This window comes from Myotis lucifugus, unplaced genomic scaffold (genome assembly GCF_000147115.1).
Source record: "Myotis lucifugus unplaced genomic scaffold, Myoluc2.0 scaffold_162, whole genome shotgun sequence".
Taxonomy (NCBI): domain Eukaryota; kingdom Metazoa; phylum Chordata; class Mammalia; order Chiroptera; family Vespertilionidae; genus Myotis; species Myotis lucifugus.
The window spans coordinates 1,019,821-1,045,408 of NW_005871210.1; the positions used below are offsets into that span (position 1 = coordinate 1,019,821).

General features: G+C 53.1%; 1 protein-coding gene across 1 annotated transcript in view; it reads left to right on the forward strand.

The window, feature by feature from the left end:
* Positions 1 to 15,424, forward strand: part of SUFU (SUFU negative regulator of hedgehog signaling) — a gene marked incomplete at its 5' end in the record, with an annotated part of 88,046 nt that extends 72,622 nt beyond the window's left edge. Inside the window, 4 exons of the mRNA XM_006095938.3 lie at positions 522 to 656; positions 2,346 to 2,484; positions 11,796 to 11,864; positions 14,299 to 15,424. Of these exons, the coding sequence (XP_006096000.1) occupies positions 522 to 656; positions 2,346 to 2,484; positions 11,796 to 11,864; positions 14,299 to 14,388 (433 nt within the window). The remainder of the gene's footprint in view (positions 1 to 521; positions 657 to 2,345; positions 2,485 to 11,795; positions 11,865 to 14,298) is intronic.
* Positions 15,425 to 25,588: the final 10,164 nt, after the last annotated feature.

Consider the following 25,588-nt stretch of genomic DNA (forward strand, 5'->3'; position numbering starts at 1 on the left):
CTGCAGTCACCACACTGTCGTCCATGTCCATGAGTTCTCATTCTTTTTGTTCCCTTTTTTGCTCAGTCCCTCCACCAACCCCCCAACACCCCCTCGCCACCCAGAGCTGTCTGCCTCTCTCTATCTATGAGTCTGTCTCTGTTTTGCTTGGTAGTTCTTTTGTTCATTAACTTCCACATGAGGGCAATCATACGGTACTTGTCTTTCTCTGACTGGCTTATTTCACTTAGCATAATGTTCTCCAGATCCATCCATGCTGTCGCAAAAGGGTAATATTTTTTCCTTTTTTCAGGAGAGTAGTACTCCATTGTATAAATCTACCACAGCTTTTTTATCCACTCATCTACTGATGGAGACTTTGACTGCTTCCAAATCTTGGCTGGGCAGGTCCTTACTGAGTGGTGGCTGTTGTTGTCATTACCATCAATGACTGCCATTGCCGTTGTTCAGGATCCCAGCCTGGGAGACGCCCGTCTTGTTCCGCCCTGTGGTCAGAACCTATTCCTGTGCTTGCTTCACAGGAGCCGCAAAGACAGCCTGGAAAGCGACAGCTCCACAGCCATTATCCCCCATGAGCTGATCCGCACACGGCAACTTGAGAGTGTACATCTGAAATTCAACCAAGAGTCAGGAGCCCTCATCCCTCTCTGCCTAAGGTGAGAGCCCCTCAGCACCCAACTTGGCCTCAAGGAGCCACCGTGCCTGTGCTTGCCATCTCCCCCCACACCTGGCTGGAGTCTGGGGCCCAAGGAGGGAGGAGAACTAGTCGGGCAGCTCCATGGAAGCCTGTGGGGGAGCCTGCGGACTCTGAACCGCCCAGTAGCCCCCACTATGCTGAAGATCTCTCCTTTGTCCAGAGAAGTGGCCCTCAGCCCTGTTCCCTTAGGTGGGGATTCAGTGACATAGGGCATCTCAGATGCCCCTGCCCTCCCCCAAACCCAGAGTTAGGGGTGGCAGGGTCCCCATCGCACTGGTGTAGTAGGGCAGGGCTCTGGTGGATTGGGCTCTGCTTTCTCCTGCTTGCTGCTTTTCCCATGTAAAACACTCAGTTCTTCAAACCCAGTGGCCAGTCCAGCAGACTCCTCGAGGGGCCAGGAAGCCCAGCTGTGTCCCTTCTGCTACTGTCCACAGTGCCAGAAACCCAGCCCTGTGTCCAGAGTTCAGCTCTCTGCTTGGGGATGCTGTACTGGGCTGAATCTGTTGCAGCTGGCTTCCTCCATAGCTCTCAGGGGTTCCACCCTGTTTATTGCAGGGGAGACTACAAGAATAACTCAAAACTCAGACAACAGTGACAAGGAAGAAAGGGCAGGGGAAGAAGGACCCCCAAAAGCTCCTGCTGCTATCATAGGGAAGAACAAGTCATTGTGACATAAACGTTTGTATAGTGTGTTGGCCAAAGATGCGAGCTTTAGAACCAGATCTGCACTGGTGTGGACCCTCCACACTGTCCCTGGAGCCTGGGGAAGGAACTTGGATGGTGACAGGCTTGGCCAGCCACCCTGGTTAGCAGGGCAAAGATAGCTAGTAGTCAGGATGAATGGCGGCTGGCAGGGTCCCCCCTCTCCCCACAGCTAGGACCCTAGGCATTTCCTCCCCAGCTCCCTCTCTGAGCCAGGCTCAGGGCCTTTCGATTATGAAAGGGTTAATCTGGGGCAGCCTGAGAAAGCAAAGAGCAGCTCTGCTTCCTTTGCTGAGTGGCGTCTTTGCCCCACCGGTTGCTCCTGCCTGCCCGTCCCCCAGATGTATTTCCAGACTGGGGACTCACAGTGACTTCTTGTGCTCCCTCGGAGTGACCCCACTTGGCTGCAGCTTTTCTTTTCTTTCTTTCTTTTTTTAAATTAAAAATGGGCTTTCCCCTTGTGGCTAGTCATTTATGGGAGGTGCACAAGCAGGTGGGAGATTCTGGGCACAGGGCTTGTGCTGTGAAGGCACTCCACCGTCATCCAAGAGGGGGAAATTAGGAACTACTTCACCCCCATCCGCTAAACAAAGGGGCCATGACCCACCCACCCCACCTTAGCTCTGGGCATGACCTGGGTGCACTGCTAACTGCCCTCTGGCCTCACCAGGACATGAAGGAGGCGGACTCGACTTCCCCTGCAGGCCCTTCGAATGCTGATCTAGTGTCTCTGCTAGCTTTGAGCACTTTGGAAGAACGCCAGGAGAGAAATCGTGAGAGGCTTCTCTTGGAAGGTGTTGAAATGAACATGTTTCGTTACAGTCCCTGCTGGACTGGTGGGCAGTCAGGAGGGCATGTGGCAGGCATCCTGTCCCAGGGAGCATAGCCCCAGTCCCTGAGCCTTGGCCAGGCCTGCTGCTCACTGTCTTCCTGTTCCCACCCCCAGGGGCAGGCTCCTGCATGGACGGCACTTTACATATAAAAGTATCACAGGTGACATGGCCATCACATTCGTCTCCACGGGAGTGGAAGGTGCCTTTGCCACTGAGGAGCACCCTTACGCAGCTCATGGACCCTGGTTACAAGTGAGAAGGCTCTTTTTCTTCTTCCCACCTCCTTTCCATGAGCTCTTCCAGCTCCCGTCTCCTCCCTCTCCTCCCTTGGCAGCTCTTGGTGGCTCCCTTCCTGAGGGCTGGTTATGAGAAGCCGTGTGGAGTGTGGCTGCTGCTGCCCATCCCGTCAGCTCCAGGAGCACTTCCTGGCCTCTCCCCTATCACTTGAGACATGAGTGATAACTCTCTAGGCCCTGGCCATTGGTAGTTCTGTTTGCCATGGAAATCCAGGTTTTAGGGATGTGCTCTGCACCCTGGGGAAGCCAAGGGTGAAGTAGAATGGGAGGACGTGTGGGGGCCACTCTCGAGTGCCTGTGGAAACCCCACCAGAATTCCTAGAAAATGGGCATGTGGACCTGGAGCTGGGATGGGCAGGCAGAGCCTCTCCCTCCCCTCATCTAATGGCTCTCCCATTCCTCCTGGTGGAGACCCAGCTTCTCTGCACAGAAACCTGCTGGCTTGTCCAGAACACTTTTTTCTCCTTTGCTCTTCTGGCTGGAGTACAGCTTCAGAGCCACTGCCAAACGGGCTGCCGGGCTGACAGCTACAGGCCTCCTTCCGACCCCACCTTGTTTCCGGCCTCCTAGGTGCTTGGCCTGGTCCAGGGGAAGTCGAGGAGCAACATCCTTGTCTGTTGTTTGTTTGTTGGGCGAGCGGGAGGAGGGACACTCTGCCTTACCTCTCCCAGGAGTATCACGAAAGGGACTCTGACCCTAATCCAAAAGGTGACCTGCCTTGTTTGTGGGTGAGGGTGGGAGATTACAGGAGAGGAGAAGAGAGTTGTGTGGGTTTTGTGGGTTTAACACGGTCTGGGGGGCGGGTGTTCTGTGAAACATACACACTGTTAATGTGGGCATGCTTTTGTCTGCGTGTGTGTGTTGCCTTGCAGCTGAATTTCTCCTCCTTTAGGCCAGCACTCTTTCCCCCTCCCCCCAAAATACTAACCCTTAATTAAAACAAACAGCAAGCAAGGGACACCAACCACACTCCCCAGACTCAGCCAAGGTAGAAATGGAGGCTGGTGCTTTAGGGATATTGTGCTCCATAAATTATCTTGCCTTTTTCCACTGTTGTTATTACATTGTTTCATAACAAAATTACTTTGAACCATAAAGTTATAAATACATTTTAAAAGTCCCTCTTGGTAACATTAGATTTCTGTCCATGTGGTGTTGATAGTTACTGTAGCAAAAGCTCTGAAGTGTAACATTTGAAATGAGCTTAGTACAAGTGGAAAGGGCCTCCACACCCCACCCGCAGCGGTGCCCCCGGCCCCCAGGCTGCCTCTGCGGACAGCAGGTAGGAGCAGGCCTCGTGCCTGGGCAGAGCCAGTAAAGAGGGGAAAGGCGAGGACCATGCAGGAGGCCCCAGCCCTGAGAGTTCACAGGACATCATTCCCAGTAGATGACCGAGTGCTGACAGGTCTCAGCAGCAATGTCCTCAGATAACATTAGCGTATATTGAAGGTTCAAGCACGGTTTCTTGGGAAAGTAGAGACTGGGGCCTCCCAGAACTCAACAATAAACCCCGCCCCCCCCGCCCCGCCCATTACATTTTATATCCTCAATTCTGAACCTGTTTTTGGAGTCCCACCTTCCCCTAAGAACATCTTCTTACCCTGAGGAGGGGGTGGTCAGCATCTCCAATTCTCACAAGCGTGGGGACCTTGAACTCCCAAGGACTCAGCAGATGCCATGCTGCCCATCAGTCCCCCTAAAGTTCTGGACCCAACCCTAGTTCCCAAGCCTCCTGTCCCCAGCTCTGGCATTCCAGTCCACCTCCGCTCCCCTCATCTCGCCTGCAGCCCCTCAGTGAGCTTGAGCACTAGGGCTCTGCTACTCCCATGCACATGGTCCCCTCCCATTCACTGTTGCCTGGGGAACCGGGAGCAGTGGGAACCAGCCGCTGGCTTCAGCATGTTTCAATAAAGTTGCTGTGCTGGGAGCTGCTTAATCAAAGGCCTGTGTTAGGGGCTCATTAGTGTGGTCCACCACAGGGGCCAACTCACAGGGGAGCTCCCAGGAAAGCTGGCTAGGGCCTCACTCCCCAGGCACGCACCCTCACTTACCAAGGGGTTTCTCAGGCCCTTTCCAGAAAGTCCTGGGAAACCTCTGCCCTGCCCCCAGCCGGTCCTCAGCCATAGTACCAACACCCACAGCAGCCCTCCTCCCCATCCCAGCAGTCAGCATTTTCTGCATCTCACTGCCAGCCTCCTTCCTTTAGGGTCTTGCCACTGTGGTCACAGGCAGCTCCCTAGCTTGTGGGAACCTGGGCCTGTAATTACTTGTGGGCCTGAAGGTCTCCTTCTGAGGCTGCCTGTCTCCCTGGGAGTCTGCAGGACCTCCTAGAGGCCTGGGATTAGGCTTGTCACCAGCAAGGGCAAGAGACCCAGACTTTTGTTTTCTTGGCTGCTACTTGAACCTTCCTGTTGGTCCCAGCTGAATTGGGAGGGGCTGGATGACTTCTTGCATCAGCCTTCAACAGTCTTGGAAGCCTTCATTTCCAGCCTTGGCACCTTGTTCTGGCTACCAGCCCAGGCCTGTTATCTCTTGGGGGAAAGGCATGGCAAAGACACCCCACATGGGAGGAGAGTGACAAAGGAGAGGCTGAGAGAAAAAGGCAGAAAGTGAGGGAATCTGGGCCTGCACCTGTTCTCCATGCTGCTTTTCTCCCTGTCTCTCCAGCCCCAGGAAAGTCGGGCCCCAGCAACACAGAAAGGCAGGGTCATCGGCGACCCCAGGGTGAGCACAGTGGACGCGCCCTGCTTCCTGGAGGAGCTGGAGAGGCAGATTCCTGCTCCAATTCCTAGGCTTCTCAATTTCCAGAGGTGGACGCCTTGACTCCCTCTGCCCTACCATCTGCTGTTTTCACCCTCATCGAGATGGTAGAGCCCATCAGCTAACTCTGGAGCTGTGCAGGCAGGTCTTCAGACCCTGGGGGAGGCCTGCCAGCATTCTCTCCTGCCTGCCTTCCCCCAGCATTCTTGGTCTCGGTGGCTTGAACAAGCCCTCTCCCTTGAGTCTATCATCACCATGCTGTTAGTGCTGTGAGTGGGAGCCCGGCCCAGAGCTAAGTCATTCATCCGTCCCCAGCCAGCACTGATCTGAAGGGGAGGAAGTCGGCCCCAGAGGTTAGGTAGGGGTCACATCACCAAATATGAGAATATTTTTTAAGCCCTGCAATGCTTTCTCAGCTGTGTGGTGTCTGACAGCTCACCCAGGTGGTGCTCCCATTCCCAGCCATTCTCTCCCAGCCCTGATGGGAGGTCCCAGGCTTGGGAGAAGACACCCTGCAGCTGTTCTGAGTGGCTCCACCCTGCAGGCCAGGTTTAGGGACTCACTGCTGGGCTCTCCTCCTCTGACTCATCACTGTCCTCAGGAAAAGCCCTGCCCTCTCCCCTCCCTACCCACCCACTTGGATGTGTGTGAAAGACACGTGGTAATCCCTGGCCCAGGCCCTGGGCAGCTCCTCTTCAGTGGCTCTACGGTTTCTCCTTCCACTGGTGAACCTGGCCACAGCTGTTCTCCCCGGAAGCCTTTGCGCGGGCTGTCATGGTGACCTCATTGTCCAGGGTACACCCATTAGGGTTTAGATCCCGGCACTGTGCTGGGGAAGTATACCACCCTCCCTTTCAGGAGGTGATGTGATGGCCCACGGTGCCCTCACCAGCCAACCAACAGCCAGAGCAGGAGGAGTCTGAGCCTCCTCCTCTCCACCAGAGCCAGCTTCTCGCCACCCACTGAGAATAGGAAATGAGTGAGGCCTGCCTGCCACACACGCTGCCCTGAGCCTGGAGTCTCTGGGCTGTTTTCTGGCTTGTGTCTGTATGTTGGAGTGAGGGGGACACAGACTGGACCGCTTCCTCATCCCTGCCTCCTCCACTGCCATCATGGGTGCCAGACCAGCTCCTTGGCAGGCCCTGCCCTGTAAACAACACGTTTCCTTCCCTCAGAGAAGGAAGAGAGAGAAGAAGAAATCCAAACTTGTTGGAAAGCAAGAACAACGTGTCTACACGAAATGCAAACAAGGCCCCGGACAGAGTGTGGATTGTCATACCGAGGGGAAGGAGTGGGCATTGTCAGCACTATTTGCAGACTCAGAAATATCATTGACCACAGACATTTGAATCCGATCTGCAGCATCTGGGCTTCTGCCTGTAGCATAGCCAGACCTGCCCAGGGCAGGCACTGACAAACAATCACTTTTTGAGTTTCTTTTGGAACTTGCTGGGGCCTGGGAAATTGGGCAGCTGTTGACAATCCTCCCTCATCACCAACCAGCCAGGCTGTCCCAAGGTACCTGGTGTGAGTAACTTAGACTAAGTTGTTGGCCTAGATCCCAAGCCCCCTCCCTGATCAAAGGTGGGGTGTGATGAGGGCAAGGAGCTGCAGCCACCAACTCACCCTATTGGTTAAGCCTGTGCCCAAGCTCTGTCCCCCTGTGAACTTGAGTATTTCCGGCACTCCCCCGCCATGATTTCCTGGAGCACCTTTTAAAACCCACATGCCGCCCTAACCGGTTTGGCTCAGTGGATAGAGCGATGGCCTGAGGACTGTAAGGTCCCAGGTTCGATTCTGGTCAAGGGCATGTACCTTGGTTGCAAGCACATCCCCAGTAGGAGGTGTGTAGGAGGCAGCTGATCCATGTTTCTAACTCTCTATCCCTCTCCCTTCCTCTGTAAAAAATTAATAAAATATATTTAAAAATAATAATAAAACACACATGCTTGGCCTTGCCCAGGATATTCTGATTCCGGAGGTCTGGATGGGGCCTAGTCTGCATATTTTCAAAAACTTCCCAAGGGAGGTTGGTTGGGGGGCTTTCCCCTCTCAGTAGAGTGTCTCTTCCCTCCGAGGGCTGTTTGTACACAAATATAAACATTCTATGCCCAGCATTGCGTGAGTGCAGACATCAATGAGTGCTATTACAATTTCATCCTCATCCTCATCATCATCATTATTTATACTGCTGTTTTCTGGACCAGAGTAACTGTTGCCTTATGTATGCATTCTCCAGCTAGCCTGGAAACTTTCCCTGCTGTCCCACTTGGAAACCATCTTTGGGCATGAGTTTGCCTTCCTTTCCAATTGGGCATCCTAGGCTGTTGGTTTTTTAAAATGTTTTTATTGATTTTTACAAAGAGGGAGAGGTATAGAGAGATAGGAACATGGATTGGTTGCATCCTGCAGGCCCCCCACCAGGGATCAAGCCCTCAACCCAGGCATGTGCCCTGACCAGAAATCGAACCAGTGACCTCTTGGTTCATAGGTCGACACTCAACCACTGAGCCATCCCAGCTGGACATGTCCAATCTGGTTTTTGAGCAGGTATGTCTATGCCCCTCAGGGTACCAGCCCTTTTGAGCTGAGCAACTAGCCAGGTGTTACGTGGCTAGTTGGGGTTGGGATTGTTGATTTTCCAGGCCATTGGTCAAAGTCATCTTCATCTCCCCAATCAGAGGAGAGAGCGGTGTTGGCATTGATTATATAAGGTTTCTAGAATCGGGCTACCTTCCCCAGATAGAAAAAGAGCCTCTACTACCATGAGGTCAGATTACTGTCCCCCCCCTTTTTTTTAATTGATTTTAGAGAGAGAGGAAGTGAGACAGAGAGAGAGAGAGACATCAATCTGTTATCCCATTTATTTATGCATTCATTGGTTGCATCTTGTACCAAACTCACAACCTTGCGTATCAGGACGATGCTCTAACCACCTGATCTACCGGCTAGGGCCAGATTGCTCTTCTTTTATGTTAATCCTCACCCATGGTTTTTTTTTTTTTTTTTTAAGAGAGAGAGTAGAAGGGAAGGAGAGAGAAAGAGAGAGGGAGAGGGAGAGAAATATCAATTCGAGAGAGACACATCGATTGGTTGCCTCCCGCATGTGTCCCGACCAGGCCAGGATCAAATTTGCAACCCAAGTACATGCCCTTGACTGGGTATTGAACCTGCAGCTCTTTGGTATGCTGGCTGATGCTGTAACCACCGGGCAGCACTAGCCAGAGCAGGTCACTGTTCCTTTGAAGTCCAGGAGACTCTTGACCTGCTTGTCTACAAAATGGAGATGGTAGTTTCCTCCTTTGCAGGACTGCCGTAAAGATTCAATGAAACAATATAGGTCAAGCACTCAGCCCAGTGCCTGGCACACAGAGGAGGCGCTGCTCCTGCTATTGGTGGTGGTGTCATTGCTACTGTCGTTGTCATCACCGTTCCTGTTATTATTTGTGGCAGAGCCAGGCAACTCCATGGGGACCCAATGAGCTTCAAGAAGCCCAAGCCCCAGAATTGCACAGGCTTTTCCCACAGTTGTATCACAACGGGGAGTCTGTTACCAGTGAGAGTGCTCCATCATAGCTGTCTATCTCCAGTGTCCTGTTGATAAGATCTGTTAACATTCTCAGCTCCAGGTCTGAAATATACAAAGAACGGGGTCTTTGTTGAATTCAAGCGTCTAAGGTTTAACTCCCAAAGGAAATTAAATTAGGTGCCTGGAGCTATGACAGTCTGTCGTGTTCCTTTGCAGGGAATGTCACCCTTAATATCATGCAGATCTCATGTATAATTTTACCTCGTTTAGTTTCTTTAAAATAATTTGAAGTTTCCAGCAGGAACCAGCAAATCATCAAAAGTGAAAATTAACCAGCAATTAGGGTTGGTCCCCCTTTTTGGTCCTGCCATCCCCTCTCCCAGCAGAGTACAGAGTGAGTCCACAGACAGATGGTACCCTACACCCTTGGTAGTTGTTCTACTAAAAGCCACCATAACCCACCCTCCCCACCACCAATTCCAGGCCTTTGTCAGAGGAACCGGCTCAGGACTGAACTCGGCGTTGGTGGCGTCATCTTTTTCATTATTGTAAAACAGCTCTTCGGAGTCGCACTGGGTGGCCACAGTCCCTGTGAGCCCTCCCCCACCTCCTCTCAGCCCCAGACCTATTTACCTCTGGCAGAAAAGTCTCTCCCTCCAAGTTATTTGTGGGCTAGAAATCAGCCCAGCCTGCCCCAGACTGGAGCCATTGTAATATAACTGGGTTTTAGGTATGCTTATGTTTGTACTAGCATTTGAAGAGATGGCAACAAGTCCCGGAAATGCCAAAAATATGAATGTGACTTTTGTACTACTCAGGCAGACTGGTGATAACTGGTAGAGAAACCCTGGACTTGGCGGGGGAGCGGGGGGAGGGGGTGGGCCCCTGGGATAATAGGAGGAGGAGCAAGGAGCAAAACCCCTGTGGGAGGATCCGTGGGGTTGGGAACTGGTCACTGTAGTCCGTGAGAGGAAGTCAGCCAGTCCCACTGTGCGGAACTGGGAGGAAGAACGGGGCGGGAGGGGCACCTCAGCCCTGGGCTGGGCGTTTCCCTTTGCCTGTCTGAACCTTGTCTCTGTCCTCACTTGAGGCCTGAGCTCCTCAAACAGAAACTTTAGTGAGGAGACGTGGGCCAGTGGTCGGAGCTGTTTTGTTCCTGACTGTGGGCTTACGGCCCGAAATGGAGACGTCCTTTGGCTCCCTGTCAACAGGGTGGGGGATGTCCAGGTGGGGAATGAATTGTCTTCATTCCTATGTCCCTGGGGCTCCACCCAGGGCTGGGCCTAGCGGAGGCACCCAGGGAATGCTGTGGAATCATGTAGATTGTTGGGCAGATGAGTGGAAGAATGAGCAAATGCATAAACATCATGTGGGTAAGAGTTCAGGATTTGAAATGAAGCAGTACTTGAGGCACTAACTCACTTCAAAGTCCAGGAATGACTGCGATATGGTCTTGTCCCAGCCACTCACAAGCTGTGTGGTGTTGGGCAGATTACATAACCTATCTGTGCCTCAGGTTCCTCATCTGCAAGGAGACGAGGGGATAAGACTGAGCATTGAGCAGGATGCCTGGGGTGGTGGCTGGTGTATTCACTCGGGGTCGTTTTCGCTCATTCCTTGCTCCTATCTCTACCCCATTAACCTCCTCCCTTCGGAGTCCTCTATCCTGTAAGGTCCTAGTGACCCTGCTGCTTTTTCACTTCATATCCCAAGCTGACTATATGCTAAATGTTGGGATTTCTGCTCTTATCAGAGTGTACAATTCCCAGGGGAAACCTGATGGGTATTTTCTCAACTTCTTGATCCCCATCCTTCTCATAGAGGGTTTTCCCTCAGGGGAGCCCTTCACCTTGGTCTTTGCCCATTGTTTTTCTTCCTCTGGCCACACCAGGTCATTCAGAGTCTGCCGGAGGAGGCAAAGTGGCAGCAGGGAGAGCCACAGCCTGGTGGTGTGGAAGTGTCTGGTGCAGGAGGCCCCACGCACCAGCACAGAGAGGAGAGGGGTGGAGAAGGGTCGGCTTGGGAAGAGGAGAGACATCCTCAGGCCGGTCCCGGTGTGGTGCAGGCCTGGGGTGAGCCCAGCCTGGCTCTAGAGCCAGCCTGAACAGAGGAGCCAGCTGGGAAAACGGCCCATCGCCTGAGGAAGGCCCAGTGTCCTTGGACATCCCCATGGGTGTGAAACTTCTGTAGAGGGTGAGGGTGGTGGTTGTGCCAGCTGAATAGTGGGGCCAGGCTGTCCTAGACATCAACGTATAACGTGACAAGGCAGCAGACGGGAGCAGCAAAGTGGGACAGCTGGGAGGCGAACTGGAAAAGAGCTTTCTCTGAGTTTTGAAGAACTCAGGCTAAATGGGCCGCAGGACGGGAGTTTGGGAGCTTCCGGCCTGAGAGAATGTGGATACCACAGATGGAAGTGGGAGTTGAGAGTCCCTTTGCCCATTTGTAAAACAAGAGATTGGTGCACAGTCTCCAAATTCTCCAGCACATTCTTGGATGTACCTTCCGGGGCATTTCCAGATTCCAGACCGGCTTGTATTCCAAACCCAAACAGATTCCTTTTGTCCTACCAAATGAGGGCGAGGGGAACATGTGACCTGCTCGGGCAAGGATGTTGGCAATCGCTCTTCTCTGCCCCTCGGCTTTACTGAAACCTGCAGGAGGCCCCAACTGCCCAAACCGCATTTTCCCACCCATTTCCATATCCCTCTGGGCCCAGCACCGCTGCCCCTCCAGATGTGCCCACCTTCTTCCCTGTTGTCCTCTGACGCCCTTCCTTCTTTACCCTAGTTCCTCTGATACTGCAGGCAGGTGTGGGGGAGTGGGGGTGGGGGTGGGGGGACAAGTCAGGATAGGCCTCAAGCACTTCCCTCTGTCCCTAGAACAGATCTCCATGGCCAGGAGAAGGTCCATAGCTTGACATTTGGCAAAAAGACCATCTATTGAAAACATAAAATAAAAGTCTTATGCTTTCTTTCCAGATTCTATTGACGGAAGAGTTTGTAGAGAAAATGTTGGAGGACTTAGAAGATTTGACTTCTCCAGAGGAAGTAAGCCTATTTGATTCTGACAGAGGGCTCAGGTCTCCAGGAGCGGGCATGCATGTCTGTCTCTCTCTTTCTCTCTCCCTCCATCCCTCCCTCCTCCTCGCTCTCTCTCAGGTGTCAGGATAGGCTGGAAGAGAGACTCGAGATGTTAAACAGCTTTATTCCTCTCTGTCTTCCCACCACCCAGCCCTCGTAAGGACACCCAGCAAACTGAATCGCCTGCTCCTGAGAACCTCATTGAAGGGCAGCCAGGGCCTTCAGGCTAGTGCGAGAGCTCCCCAGCCCTGCTGTTTCCTGGCAGCTTCTGAACAGAAAGCTCATGCCTCTGCCAGAGAACATTCCACGGGGGAGTTCTGGTGGGCAGCAAGGGACTCCTGCTCTCGCCTCAGGCCACCCAGGAGCCACTCTCCTGCCTCCCTCCCCCAGCCAGAGGCTCTTCCCTCTTGGTCTGCTTCTTCTAACCCTAGCCCAGAGCCTGAGGAGCTGGCAGGCCAGGTGGGCACTTGTGCTTTCCTTGGCTGCTCCTCGGGGGTACAGGACTGGAGCCCATAATGCCCTTTGTTTTTCTTCCTTGTTCCCGGCATCCTCATTTGCAGGGACTTACCTCATCCTGGAAAGTCCCTTCGCCTCCCCTGGCCTCCTACTAAGCAGCACCCCAGTGGGATCTGAGCCTTCCTGGCCTTGATGCCCGATAGGTTAGTAGAACATTAGCAAGCTGGCCACGGCCTCCAGAGAGTTCTTCTGGGCCCTCCCCTGCCTGTGGCAGAGACAGGCCCTCCCCTGGCCCTTTCTGCCGGGAAGTGTGTTTGGGGGAGAGCTCCTTCACTTCCCAGGGTCCAAGCTTTCAGGCCCAAGAGAGGCCAGGCAGGAGCTAGCTTTCAGCCAGGAGCTCCCAGCTGCCAGGCTCCTGGGCTACATAGCACAGGCGGCGCCAACATCACGGGTGCAGGAAGAGTGCACAGGGCGGGCCTGTCCTGTCCAGGCTCCAGGTGGACAGGAACTTCTGAGCCTGAGGTCACCCCTAATAGGACAGTGTCTTCTCTCTCCTCTGGGATACAGCTTGATAAATTAACTCATTTATACATTCAGAGTCACCAAGCACCCAGTCTGTGCCAGCCAATCAGCCCCCACAAGCCACTGGTCCCTGAGGCCCAGCTCCCATTCAGACAGACAGAGCCAGCTGCCCAGAAGCGCTTCCGGAGAGGCCATGGAGCACTGGGTGGCGCTGTGCCAGCTGCTGCTCCGAGCTTGGATGTTGAGGGGGTGGGGGGGGGGGGGGCAGGCAGGAGGGACAGGAGCCAGGGGAAGCTTAGCAAAGTAGGTCACTAAAAATGACTTTTTTTTCTTTCTTTCCTGTCCGGAGGCTGTCCCCATCCCTTGTCCCACTCTCCATTTAGTCCTGGCTTGGACAGTCCCCCATCAGAGGGAGGTACAGGGAGCAAGCCAGGAAATATCAGGCCTGTTCGCTTCCAGCCCAGCTGGAAGGCTGAGGGCCTGCTCTTCCTCCTGTCCAGCCTGGCCTGACCTCTCGCCTAGCCCAGGACAGTGAGCGTCATGAACGGTGGACCCTATTCCCCAGTTAGTGACATCTGTTGAGCACTAGCTGTGTGCCAGATCACATTCAGGGGCCTAGAGTATAGAGGGAATAAGATGTATCCGTCTCTTTCCTCTACCCCCACCAGAAGCTCTAGAAACAAAACTGTAAGCAAATCAGTGATTCCCGGGTGGGACAGGAAGGCCTTGGACTCCCCTTGGCCACCGCTGGGACCACGCTCAGGCTGGTAACCTTGGGAAGCAGATGAGGATGAGCAAGGGGGCGCAGGGTGGAGGGTTTGCTCTTCTTGAGGATGACCAGACCCAAGAAACCACCTCCAGCCATTCTGTGCCTCTGCTCCCTCTGAGGCCAAGTCAGGGCCTCCTTCCCTTGGTCCCTTTGGCAAAAGCTACAGAGGGCAGGTTTCAGTGTCCTGCACCAGCCTTCACAAGAGAAGCCATGGCAGGGACAGGTTTGCAGTTTTAGACCTCAAGCCATTTCCCTGTAGTATCTGTACCCTCCCCCTGCCCCCCATTCTCCAGCCCTAGGGCCTCAGGGAATAGATTCCTTACATGCTTGTGGCCAGAGGCAGAACCAAGGAAGTGATCTGGAGGGAGGTCAGCACAGTCAAGAAAGAGTTAGAAAACATGCCTCCTCCAACCTGGGGTTAATTATTGGCCCGGCCAGGGTAGAGGAGGAAGGGGTCACGAACTCCAGCAGCTTGACTTCAGCCACCCACCTGGGTCTAGCATTTGAGATTGAAACCAGGCAACCAGTGGCCTGGCCTGTCCCAGCACCAGGGACAGGCCTGGGTGAGAGTCCCGGCCACTCTAGGCAATCTGGGGGGAGGCAGTGGATTCTGCTAACGTGTGCACTTTGGCTCTGTGCTTGCTCCCTCCACAGTTCAAACTCCCCAAAGAGTACAGCTGGCCTGAAAAGAAGCTGAAAGTCTCCATCCTGCCTGATGTGGTGTTCGATAGTCCACTGCACTAGCCTGGGCTGGGCCCTGCAGGGGCCAGAGGAGAGCCCAGCTGCTCCCCGGTGACTTCCGGTGTCACAACGGTGTAAGGGAGAGTCCCACCAATGAAAGGACAAGTGTGAGGATGACCGAGCACCTGCAGCCCGGCGGGATGCTGGGCATGGGCAGCTGACCTCCGCCTCACCTGCAGTGCCAAGCCCACATGACCAGGCCCTGATCCCACTGGGTACTGAGTGGGCAAATGCAAACCTTCCTTTCCTGCTGCCGCCTCAAGTTCTGGTTTGAGAAGTGACTCTGGACCTTTAATGTGCCCCTCGGTCTCAGGCCTCCTCTCACCTACCCCCTGCCGAGCACCCAGCAGGAAGGAGGTGGAGTGGCCCTCGGGGCTCACTGCCCAGCTCAATCTGGGAGCCTTTGGTAGTCAAGCTCCTCCTGCCACCGAACAATTCCTCTGATTGTGTTTGGTTTTCTTCCTCTATTTTATTTTGTAGAAACCGATGGTATTTTATTGCTCTTCAAAGATGTCCAGAAGCTGTGTATATAATGTTTTTTAAACAGAACTTTATTGCCAGATGAACTTTTGCATTCTCTCAGACAAGGGCTTGGGGCTAACTCCCTCTGAGCCGCCACCAGAGAAGGTATGGTGTGCACCTGCCTGCCCAGGGCCCAGAGCAGCCAGCTTCAGAGAGGCTTTTCTTCCCAGGTGGGCCTGGTAGAGCCTGTGGCAGGGGAGAGCTGAGACTACCCCATGAAGCCTTGAGTCCAGTTAAGCTGGGCCAAGAAGGGGTGCTGCTGCTTCCCAGTGGACTGGACCCCACAAAGTTAAAGGACCGTCAGGGTCTCAGAGACTTGGAAGCCTCAGCCTCGTCTTCCAGGCTTGCCTGGAAGAGGGTGAGGCCCAGCACCTCACAGATCATCCCCACCTGCCACTCAGGGCCTGGGTCTCCAGCTCTTTGACCACTCCTGCCCCATTTCCTCATCCCCTGGGCCTCCCAGCCTCCAGGCTGCAGGACTCTGGCTTATTAAAAATGGAAAAAGTAACCCTCTCAACGGCTTTCACTTTGATTTTGCAAACACTGCATTCCACCGCTCTTCTATCCTCCTGCATCCATTCATTTCTCATCTTTCATTCCCCATTCCTGTCCTGCCTCTGGGCCTCTCTGGGTCCTTAATCCCTTGCCCCAATACTGAAGTTCTCATGGTCTTCCTCCCGGAAGCCAACCTATTTCTGGCCTGTGGTCTTGGGGTCCCTCTTGGATGTTCTCCCACTTCTGTCCTGAAATCAACAAGCCCCATGCATGCCCTTTTACCCCCAACTCTAGGGACTGCTATTTCAAGATCATTCTTCAGGCCTGTCCAAAGAAAAGCCATTTTGTCTGTCAGGGATCACACAGGACTATGCTCTGCCCCGTCTACACCACCATACACACCAGGAGGCCACAGGAGGCCCACGGGTACAGGACCCCTCTGATGAGAGATCCCGACAAAGCTGCCTCCAGGAGCCGTGAAGGCAGTGACCGTCTCTCCAGGGAGCAGCAATTGGACTTCCAAGGAGCCTGGCCCCTTCTCTGCACACACCCTTAGGGCTACCTGGTTAATTCCATCAAACTCAGAGCTTCAAGGCAGATCAGCCTGGAGTATGGGAGAGATGGACTCCAGGCTCCCAGCAGCCAAGGTGCAACCCTCTGGACCTGACATTGGGAGCAGCTGTGCCTTCTCAGAACTTTTCAAAAGGACGTTTCCTGGCCTCCGTCTGCCACAGCATCCTTGCCTTCGAAGCTCTTGTCTTCCGATGTCTCGTGGCCAAAGAGGTGCCATCACCTTTCCTCCTTTCCTTGCCACCTGACCTGCCCTCCACCAGTTCTCTTTCTGGAGCCCTGCTTCCACCTGCCTGGTTTGGAGATGGGGAGGGGACTATTTTATAAGCTTTGTCATCAGTATGGGAGGCAGTAGGTGAGCTCTGAGACGATGAGCCATGAAGCCTATGGCCCCTGCCTGCCCCATGTTGGGAACCTCCAAGGTCATGCTGGGGCCAGGCCTCCATTTCCTTTTCCTACGGGGCAGTGGCTCTGGGGCAGTGGCAGGGCACCCGCTGTCTCTGACCACACCTCCTTTCCCTTGTGTGGCAATGCCTTCCCAGGGGTTCTCCATTGAGCTGGCTGGTGAGACAAGCAGGGCTGACCACGTACTGTGCTTAGCACAGCACCTGAAACGTGGTGGGTGCTCACTAAATGTATCCCTTCTTTCCCTCCCTGCAGCCCCTTCAGAGCCCTGACCTCATCGTGAGGGGGAGGTAAGAAGCTTCCCTCCTTCATCTGCCTCTTCCACAGGCTTCCCTGAGGTTTGCCTGGTCCTACCCCACCCTCCCAGTCCCTGGTGCTAGGAAGGGGCACCCCCGTGCTGTTTGCCTGCTACACAAGGCAGACCTCTGTGGCTCCTAGGGTCCAGTATGGGCTGCAAGAGGACCACAGACCCAGCTGCCACTCGGAGCGGGTGGAGAGGCTCATGCAAGGTCTCAGATGTGGCCAGGGAGCTGGCACTTTCCTTCTCTTCCTGTCCCATAGGCCAGGCTCCAGCACTGGGACTGGGAAGCCTTGGGGAGAGTCTAAAAGGGCTAGAACGTTTTAAAAATAAACACAGGGTCTTGGGACTGGGTTTTGAGATTGAGTTGAGGAGCAGGGAAAAAATCTAAAAGTTGGTGCCCCTATGGGGCAGACCAGTAAAGAAATCCCTTGACTATTTTTTTATTCAGTTGTGTTTCCTCTCTGGCTTCCGGGGCCTCCGTGCCAGGTGAGGTCCCTGGGTCCCTGTAATAAGTGAGGAGCCCTGTAGAGCGAGCCCTCCTTTTGTACAAGGACCCGAATGCTGCGACGAGCAGGCTTTTGTAAACATTTTCATTAGTTTCTAATGCCAATGGCGACTCAGTTCCTACCGGCTGCAGCCAGCCAGGAACTTTTGTAAGAACGTTGGCTGCCTCACTTAGATGTCGTTTCCTTCTTGCCCCTCTTCCTCTGTGTAATCTAAGTGCATTAAACATATTTACAGAAGTGCTGGGTCTTGTGCTCCTTTCTGGCTGCCTGCAATAGGGGAGCGGGGAGCCCAGGGCCCTGGCAGAGGGGGTGGATTGGACTCGGCCTTTTAGAAGCTGGGATCACTTGCACACCTTTCCCGCGCCCCCCCTCCCCACCCCATTTCTTCCCTCTTAGGCACAAATCGCCTAAACTCTAAGGCAGTGGTCGGCAAACTCATTAGTCAAACAGAGCCAAATATCAACAGTACAACGATTGAAATTTCTTTTGAGAGCCAAATTTTTTAAACTATATAAGTAGGTACATTGTTATTAACTTAATTAGGGTACTCCTAAGGCTTAGGAAGAGCCACACTCAAGGGGCCAAAGAGCCGCATGTGGCTCGCGAGCCGCAGTTTGCCGACCACGGCTCTAAGAGACCCCGCAAGACTGGCCACCAGGGGAGCAGTGGGCAGTGGCAGCTTGTCCTGGGCTAATCCCTGAACTTGCCTCCTAGGCTGCCTTTTCTCTGACTTCTCAGTGAGCCAAAGCAGCCCCACCTAGGTCTGTCCTGTTGCTTCTTCTGTCTTAAGTCCTTCCTGTTTCACTGTCCCCAGCTTTAATAAACGTACTCTCAACATTAAAAAGAAAAGAAGAAGCTGGGGTGGGGAAAGGTCCTGAAAACTGTTGCTAAGAGAGTGTGCGTGGGGGCAGGGGTGGCAACGAACAGGATCCTGCAGCTGGTGACTCTTCAGTCACGCAGAAATGACTCTGCAGGGACAGTCTCTCTTTTACTGGTTTTGAATTCCTCTCAGGTCAAGAGGGTAGGGGCATGGAACACAGTCTGGGAGATGAATGGGTGGGTAAAGGCTCTTCATTCCTCTTCTATCTTCCTCTCACCAAAACCCTTTCCCCTCAGTTTTCCTCACCTCCAGTTTGGAGTCCTCGCTCCCACTTCCAGCTGGGCCGAGACAGCCACTCCCCTCACTAGACTGCTAATCCCACCTCCTAATGCAGAGCCTGGGGCAGGATGGAGGAGCAGCCTCAGAACCAGCACACCCACCGGGTGACACGGAGGCCGCCCACCCTCCCTAGCAACCTCTCTCTCGGGGCCTGGTCTGGGTGAGGAGGTGGGTGGCTCTTCCTCCCCTGCATTGCCCAGCTCCTGTCTCCAGGGCATGGTATGGAAAACAGTTCAGTGCCCAGGGGAGAGACAGCAAGGGCCTGGGAACTTACAGGCAGGCAGGCGGTCTGCTCCGAGACAGGGTTCCTGGGCCCTGAGGACTGCTCTGTGTCCTCACACCGTCTTTCCCTTCCTGCGAGGCCTAATTGTCCTTGGGGGTAGCAGGGTTTTTCTGTTGGTGCCTGGGATGAGATGCAGCTATAGCGCCCAGGGGGTTCTACTGGGGCCGGTGGCATACATCCTGGGGGCATCACAAGAGGGCAGGGGAAGGGTGTCAGCTCCTGTGAAGGGACAGTTCTGTGAGAACTAGCCGTATGGGGACCTTACCCAGGAGGAGGACAGCTCTCCTCCTTCGGCCTGTGACCTCCTACTGAACTGAGGCTGGTCCCTGGAGCAGTTCCTGTCTGGGGCACTCGGTCCCTCTGGCAGAGCAAGGGACCTGGGAGGGTCTGGAGCCAGGCTGACAACCCCAGAGGGCCCAGGCCATACCTTTTCCCCTTTCTCCTTGGAGACCAGGGGTGGGGGTTCTTGTCTAATCCTCCTCCTCTGACCAGCCAAGAGGATCCAGGGTCAGTGAGGTTCTTGCTCCAAAGAGTCCAGAATAGCAAGATTCTGTGCTTAGGTGATTTCCAGAGACAGGACTAAGCTGGGGTTGTTTCTGGAAAGAGAAGGGCTCCTGGGGGTGGGGGGTTAAGAAGCCCTGGCTGGGGGGCGAGGGTGCCCACAGGCTCCAGGGCCAGGGGCTGGGGAGCCTGAGAGATTTGCCAAACAGGCCAGACAGGGAGGAGAATGCATGCTGAAGTGACTCAACCCAGCCTGACAGGCACTGAGGCAGCTGCAGGCTGCAGAGGGGAAGCAGGTGGGGAGCCAGGGTGGGGCGAGGGGAGTGATTTGTGGCAGGAGTTGTGTCCCAAGACTGCAGGGGTAGGTCAGGATGTGGTCTGGGAGGGACGGTCAACTCCAGGCCCCTTCTATGGGCGGCATGGGACTGGCCAGTCCCTCCTTCCTTAGTGCCTGGAAGCCTTTGGGAGAGAGCTAAGGGCAGGATGGAGGAAGGAGCCGGATGATGCTGGTGGCTGCCCGTGGTTGTGTGGCATAGCTCTCCGAGTAACTTGAGGGGCAAGGGAGACTTTGAAGTTGTGATGAGAGTAGTGGCCTTATTGGGGCCAGAAAACTGAGGGCAACACCTCTGCTCCTTTGTTCTTCCAATTGCACCCATTGCCAGCCCATCTCCCATCTCGGTACTGAGAGCCCTGAAAGGAAGGAGAATGGGCCTCTGGGTCACAGCCTTTATAAGACAAACGAGGAAGCCTCTACAATCCCACTGTGGAAAGGGTAAGAACTAGAAAATTCGTTCACGCACTTGTTCTTTCACCAAACCTATAACAGGCACTCTCCCACATGCTGGGAGGCTGACACAGGCCTGCCTGGCCTTAAGGAGTTTATAATGCAGTGAGGGAAACAGACAAGAAACAATGGCAAGGAAGAGCCATAAAAGAGGAAGGAGTAAGCTGCTTTTGGTCCTACCCCAGCCTCACCAATTACTGTCAGTGTGACTAAGGCTAACTAACTTGTGCCTTAGTCTTTTCATCTGCAAATGGATACTTGCTTCATAGAGTTTGTGCAAGGATTATATGAGATAATGCATACAAGATGCCCGGCACATAGTAAGTGCTCAATTAGTGTTAACCCTTTATTAAAGGGCTATGCTAGGGTATACACACCTAAGGTGCCCAACTCCATCTAGGGAGATTTTTAAAAAGGCTTCCTGGCCCTAGCTGGTTTGGCTTAGTGGCTAGAGTGTTGGCCTGCAGACCAAAGGGTCCCAGGTTCGATTCCAGTCAAGGGCACATGCCCGGGGTTGCGGGCTCAATCCCCAGTAGGGGGCATGCAGGAGGCAGCCAATCAGTGATTCTCTCTCATCATTGCTGTTTCTCTCTTTCCCTCTCCCTTCCTCTCTAAAATCAGTAAAAATATATATATATTTTTAAAAGTCTTCCTGAACCCAGCCGGCGTGGCTTAGTATGAAGCAGGAGGTCACGGTTCAGGACACATCCCCAGTGTGTGGTATGCAGGAGGCAGGCAATCAATGATTCTCATCATCGATATTTCTCTCTCTCCCTCTCCTTTCTGAAATCAATTAAAATATATTTTAAAATAAACAATAAAAGGCTTCCTGAAAGAATGACATTTAAGTCAAAACCTGAAGGACGCTTAAGGATGAACTGAGCAAAAGAAGAGGTGCTTTACTTTCAAACGCTCTCCTGGCAGGCAGGACAACAAGGGCAAAAGCCCCAAACTCTGCTTGGGAACTGTAGAGTCCCAATTGCCTAGAGTATATGGTTGCAGGCATCAAGCTTCATTTTTGAACCACCCCCCTGCCAGATTGTATAGGACCTTGCAGGTATTTATAAAAGTTTGATTTTTATTCTGGTGCAAAGCCATTGGAAGATTTTGAGCATAAAATTGACATAATCTGACTTATATTTTTAAACAATTACTCTGGCTTCTCTGTTGAGATTGACTCCAGGAAGTAAGGGCAAAAACAGAGAAACTAGTTAGGACCTACTGAAATAATCCAGGCCACAGATTACAATAAAGTAATAGAGATATTAAGAAGTAGTCAACATTTGCTGAAAGGTTGGCTATCAGATGTTTGCCGAGAAGCAGAAGACTGCAGCGGGAAGAGGTTTAGGGGGAGCAGAAATTAGTATAGTTTTTGGACAACTAAATTAGTTGAGTTTGGGATGTTTGTTGTACCTCCAAGCAAAGATGTTAAGTGAGTAACCAGTGTACAAGTAAATTATCAGAGAGATATTTAAGAGTAGGATCTATAGGACCTGAAGACTGATTGAATGGATAAGAGAGATGAGAGGGAGATGTCAAGGTTGTCCCCCTAATCCTTAGTTTGGTAACTCAGTGGCTGAAATGGGGATCACAGTGGAAGGGGAAACAGGCTGGAATGTGAAAAGGATGAAGTTTCATTTCCAATACATTGAATTCAAGGTGCCTGTGGGACATCTGAATGGAGAGCATAGTTGACTACATGGATCTGCAACTAGGAGGCTGATGATCTGGGCCGGAGATACTGCCTGGGGAGTCATCCATATATAAACAGTAATAAAGCCATAGGAATAAATGAGACGCCCCAGGAAGCAGGTACAGATTAGTAAGAGAAGAAAATGGAGGGCATGATTCTGAAGACCAACGGCATTTATGAGATGGAAATTAGAGAAGACTGTGGTTAAAAAAATTAAACCAGAAGAGTATGATGTCTTACAAGTCATCAAAGGTGGCTTGTCTAGAAAGGTGAGAAATGAGAGGAATCCTTTAGATTTATTATCTAAATAAATAATAATGGAGGTCATCATTGAAGAGGCCACAAAAGGAACCTCTGCTCCAAGCTAGACCTTGTGTTACTGTTTTAAATTATTTTTATTTGTTGATTTGAGAGAGAAACATCGATTTGGTGTTCCACCTATCCATTCACCCACTGGTTGATTCCTGCACAAGCTGGGGATCCAGCCTACAACCCTGGCGCGTCAGGACAATGCTCCAACCAACTGAGCCACCGGGCCAACGCTAGGCCTTGTTATTTCTGTGTGCCATCTTTGGAATGTGGAATTAAGGACTAGGGCTTGCAAACCATTTTCTCCTTTTTTGTTCATTGAGACATGCATGCATTCATTTTTCGTCTGTTCAGCTGGTGAGGGGATGCCAAGTGCTAAAGACACAGACTCTCTCATTGAAGGGCCCACATTAGCCCTCACATCAGGAATAAGGAGAGAGAGATTCTGGAGCAGATAGGCCCTCTGGTTTTATGGAAGAATCAGCACCCATGGGTCATACTGAACTGGATTTGAACTTGTTTAGAATGTAATAGCTGATGACTCTGAAATCCATAATAATCTCTAGCACAAACCTCCCCCCTGAGTCTGTATGTACCATCGCTTCCTCAACATTTCTACTGGGATACCTGAATCGACTTAGACAACTACTGAAAAGCTCCCCACCCAAACCTACCTACCCCTCTTCCATTCTCTTCTCAGTAAATGGCACCACCATTCAGCCTCTTTTTTTAAAAAATATATTTTATTGATTTTTTACAGAGAGGAAAGGATAGAGATAGAGAGTTAGAAACATCGATGAGAGAGAGACATCGATCAGCTGCCTCCTGCACATCTCCCACTGGGGATGTGCCCGCAACCCAGGTACATGCCCTTGACCGGAATCGAACCTGGGACCTTTCAGTCCGCAGGCCGACGCTCTATCCACTGAGCCAAACCGGTTTTGGCCACCATTCAGCCTCTTGTTGAGGCCCAAATCCTAGGAATCCAAGGAATAATTTAAACATTTTTGGGATAATATACACACACACATATAAACATATATATCACATAAAAATATATATGCACAGTGATAAGCACATCTTGATCCCATTCCTACTCCATTAGTATTATATGTTGATTCCTCTCCATCCCATATCTAACCCTTATCTAGTCCTATTAGCTCTACTTCCAAAATATATCCCAAATCTGAGAGCTTCTCACAACCAGCTTCAAGTTCAAACTGCTTACCATGACCTACAAGGAAGGCCCTGTGTGTTCTAGTCCCTACCTGTCCTCTCCCTCACCACACAGCTTTCATTCTGCCCGAGAACATGTCTAATCTATTGCTTTTGCATTTGTTTTTCCTCTGACTAAAGCACTCTTCCCCCAGGTAGGTTTTCACTTGCTTGACTCCTAAACATGCATTTTTCAGTTCAAATGCCACTTTTTTTGAGAGCCGTGTGTGAGCCCCTCACTATCACAGAAATTATCCTACATATTTAATAAAAAATATATTTTTTTTGTACATGTTCTCTGAGGAATCCCCAGGTCCTAGAAAAATGCTTGGCACATAAAGGCTTTTGTTAAATATTTGTTGACTGATCAACCTATGGTAGATTACTTCAGTTCTTTAAGACTCCGTTTCTTTTTTTAAATATATTATTAGTGATTTTTTTACAGAGAGGAAGGAAGAGGGATAGAGAGTTAGAAATATCGATGAGAGAGAAGCATCGATCAGCTGCCTCCTGCACACCTCCCACTGGGGATGTGCCCGCAACCAAGGTACATGCCCTTGACCGGAATCGAACCTGGGACCCTTCAGTCCGCAGGCCGAGGCTCTATCCACTGAGCCAAACCAGTTAGGGCAAGCCTCCGTTTCTTTATTAATATAAATTATTAATATTAATATTCAATCTTGCTTAGTAGTTTTAAGTGTCAGAAATGGGGGTTAAAGCGATGAGGACATAAGAAAATTGTCCCACAGTGAACCTTTGCAATTACCTGCTCATTGCATCAGAGAGCTGAGCTAGCAACCCTCCTTTCCCTCTCAGGCAAAAAGAGCGACGCGGGACGAAGCCCAGGAAGAGGTGGTCACCATCGCCCTTTTAAGAAGCTCGGAAGGCTCCTCCCATCCAATGTTTAATGAACCCAAGTTAGTACAAGTCACGTGAGGAGCTCTGGTTTGCCCCGCCTTGAAGGGGCGGGGCTTCTGCTTGGGGCCCTATAGCAGGAGCGTCCTCCGAAACGGCCTCCAACTCCAAACAGGGAAAAGGGGCGGGGCGGCGCCTCCGCAGCTGTACCAGCACTTCCGGACAAAACGCCCCGCCCCGCCCCGCCCCACCCTCCCCTGTCCATTTATTTCTCCTGCGCCGGGTGGGCCGAGCCCGCGGGTGCTGATTAAAGGCGCCGCGGTCACGCCGCCGCTTTCTCCTCGCCTCCCCTCCCCGTCTCCCCGCCCCTTCCCGAGTAGCGGGACCGGCGGTGCCGTAGAAACACCACCCTCCGCCTCTCCGCCCGGCTCCGGAGTCCGGCTCCCCGCAGCCCCCTGCACTCTGCGGCTCCGGGAGCCTATTGTACCCCCCGCCCCCGCCGGCCGGCGGACTCCCAGGCCGGGCCGTCGTGGGAAGAGCCGGGACCCCTGGGCGCCCCTCCAGCCGGTCCCGCGAGCTGGGGCCCCTCCTCCGCCCGCCCGCCCTCCTCGCCACAGCGCGGTGGCAGCCAGGGCGCCCTTCCCTCCCCGCGGAGGCGGAGGCCAACTGGCGGGCAGCAGGGACGCACCCCTTCCCGAGCCCTAGCGGCGAGTCCCCCCACCGCGCCCCCTTCCCTCCCGGGGGACGGAGAGCCGGAGCCCGAGCGGGCCGAGGCAGGAAAGGGCCGCCGCGGACGGCCCGGCCCGCGGATCGTTTTATTATTGAGACGATGATTAAAAGGGGCCGGGGAGCCCCGGATGCGGGGGAGGGGGCCAGAGACAGCTATTTTTATTAAACAGATTATTCCTAAAATAATAATACGCGCAAGATGGCTGAAGGTGGCTGTGATGCGAGTGTCGGGGTTTTAGATCCTTTTTTTTTTTTTTTTGATCTGAGGATAAAGCTCCGAGGCGACAGCCGTTGCGGAGACCCTGCCCGGTGCCCTCCCCGCAGTTGAGAAGCTGCGGGCAGACAAACGGACCCACCGACTGAGCGACTGGCGCGGGCCCGCCCCGGACGCGTCGCCAGGGCAGCAGCCGGGGGGCGAGGGGGGGGGGCGCCGTTCGCCTTTCTGCCGACTTCTTCCAATTCTAATCTTTTTTTATTTTCTGGAAAGGACCGGGGTGGGTGGAGCAGAGGTGGAGAGAAATCGGGACTTGGCATTTTCTCCCTTCTCTCCTAATTTGAGAGAGGCCGCCAGCTCGAGAGAGAGAGAGAGAGAGAGAGAGAGAGAGAGAGAGAGAGAGAGAACGCTGCCGGACCCTCGAGTGAGCGCGCTCGGACCCCGGCCGCCGCTCCGCCTGGGCCGCGGCCGCAGGAGCCCAAGATGGCTGGGCGCTGAGGGAGGCGGCCCGGCCCCGCCGCCGCGCGCAGGTTCCGGGCCGCCCCGCAGCCCCGGAGCCTCCCCGAATCGAGCGGAGGTCGAAAAAGAAAAGAAAGAGTTGGTGTCTGGCGGGGTCTATGCTGTGCTGCGCAAGTGATGCCCGCGAGGAGATGAATGAAGAT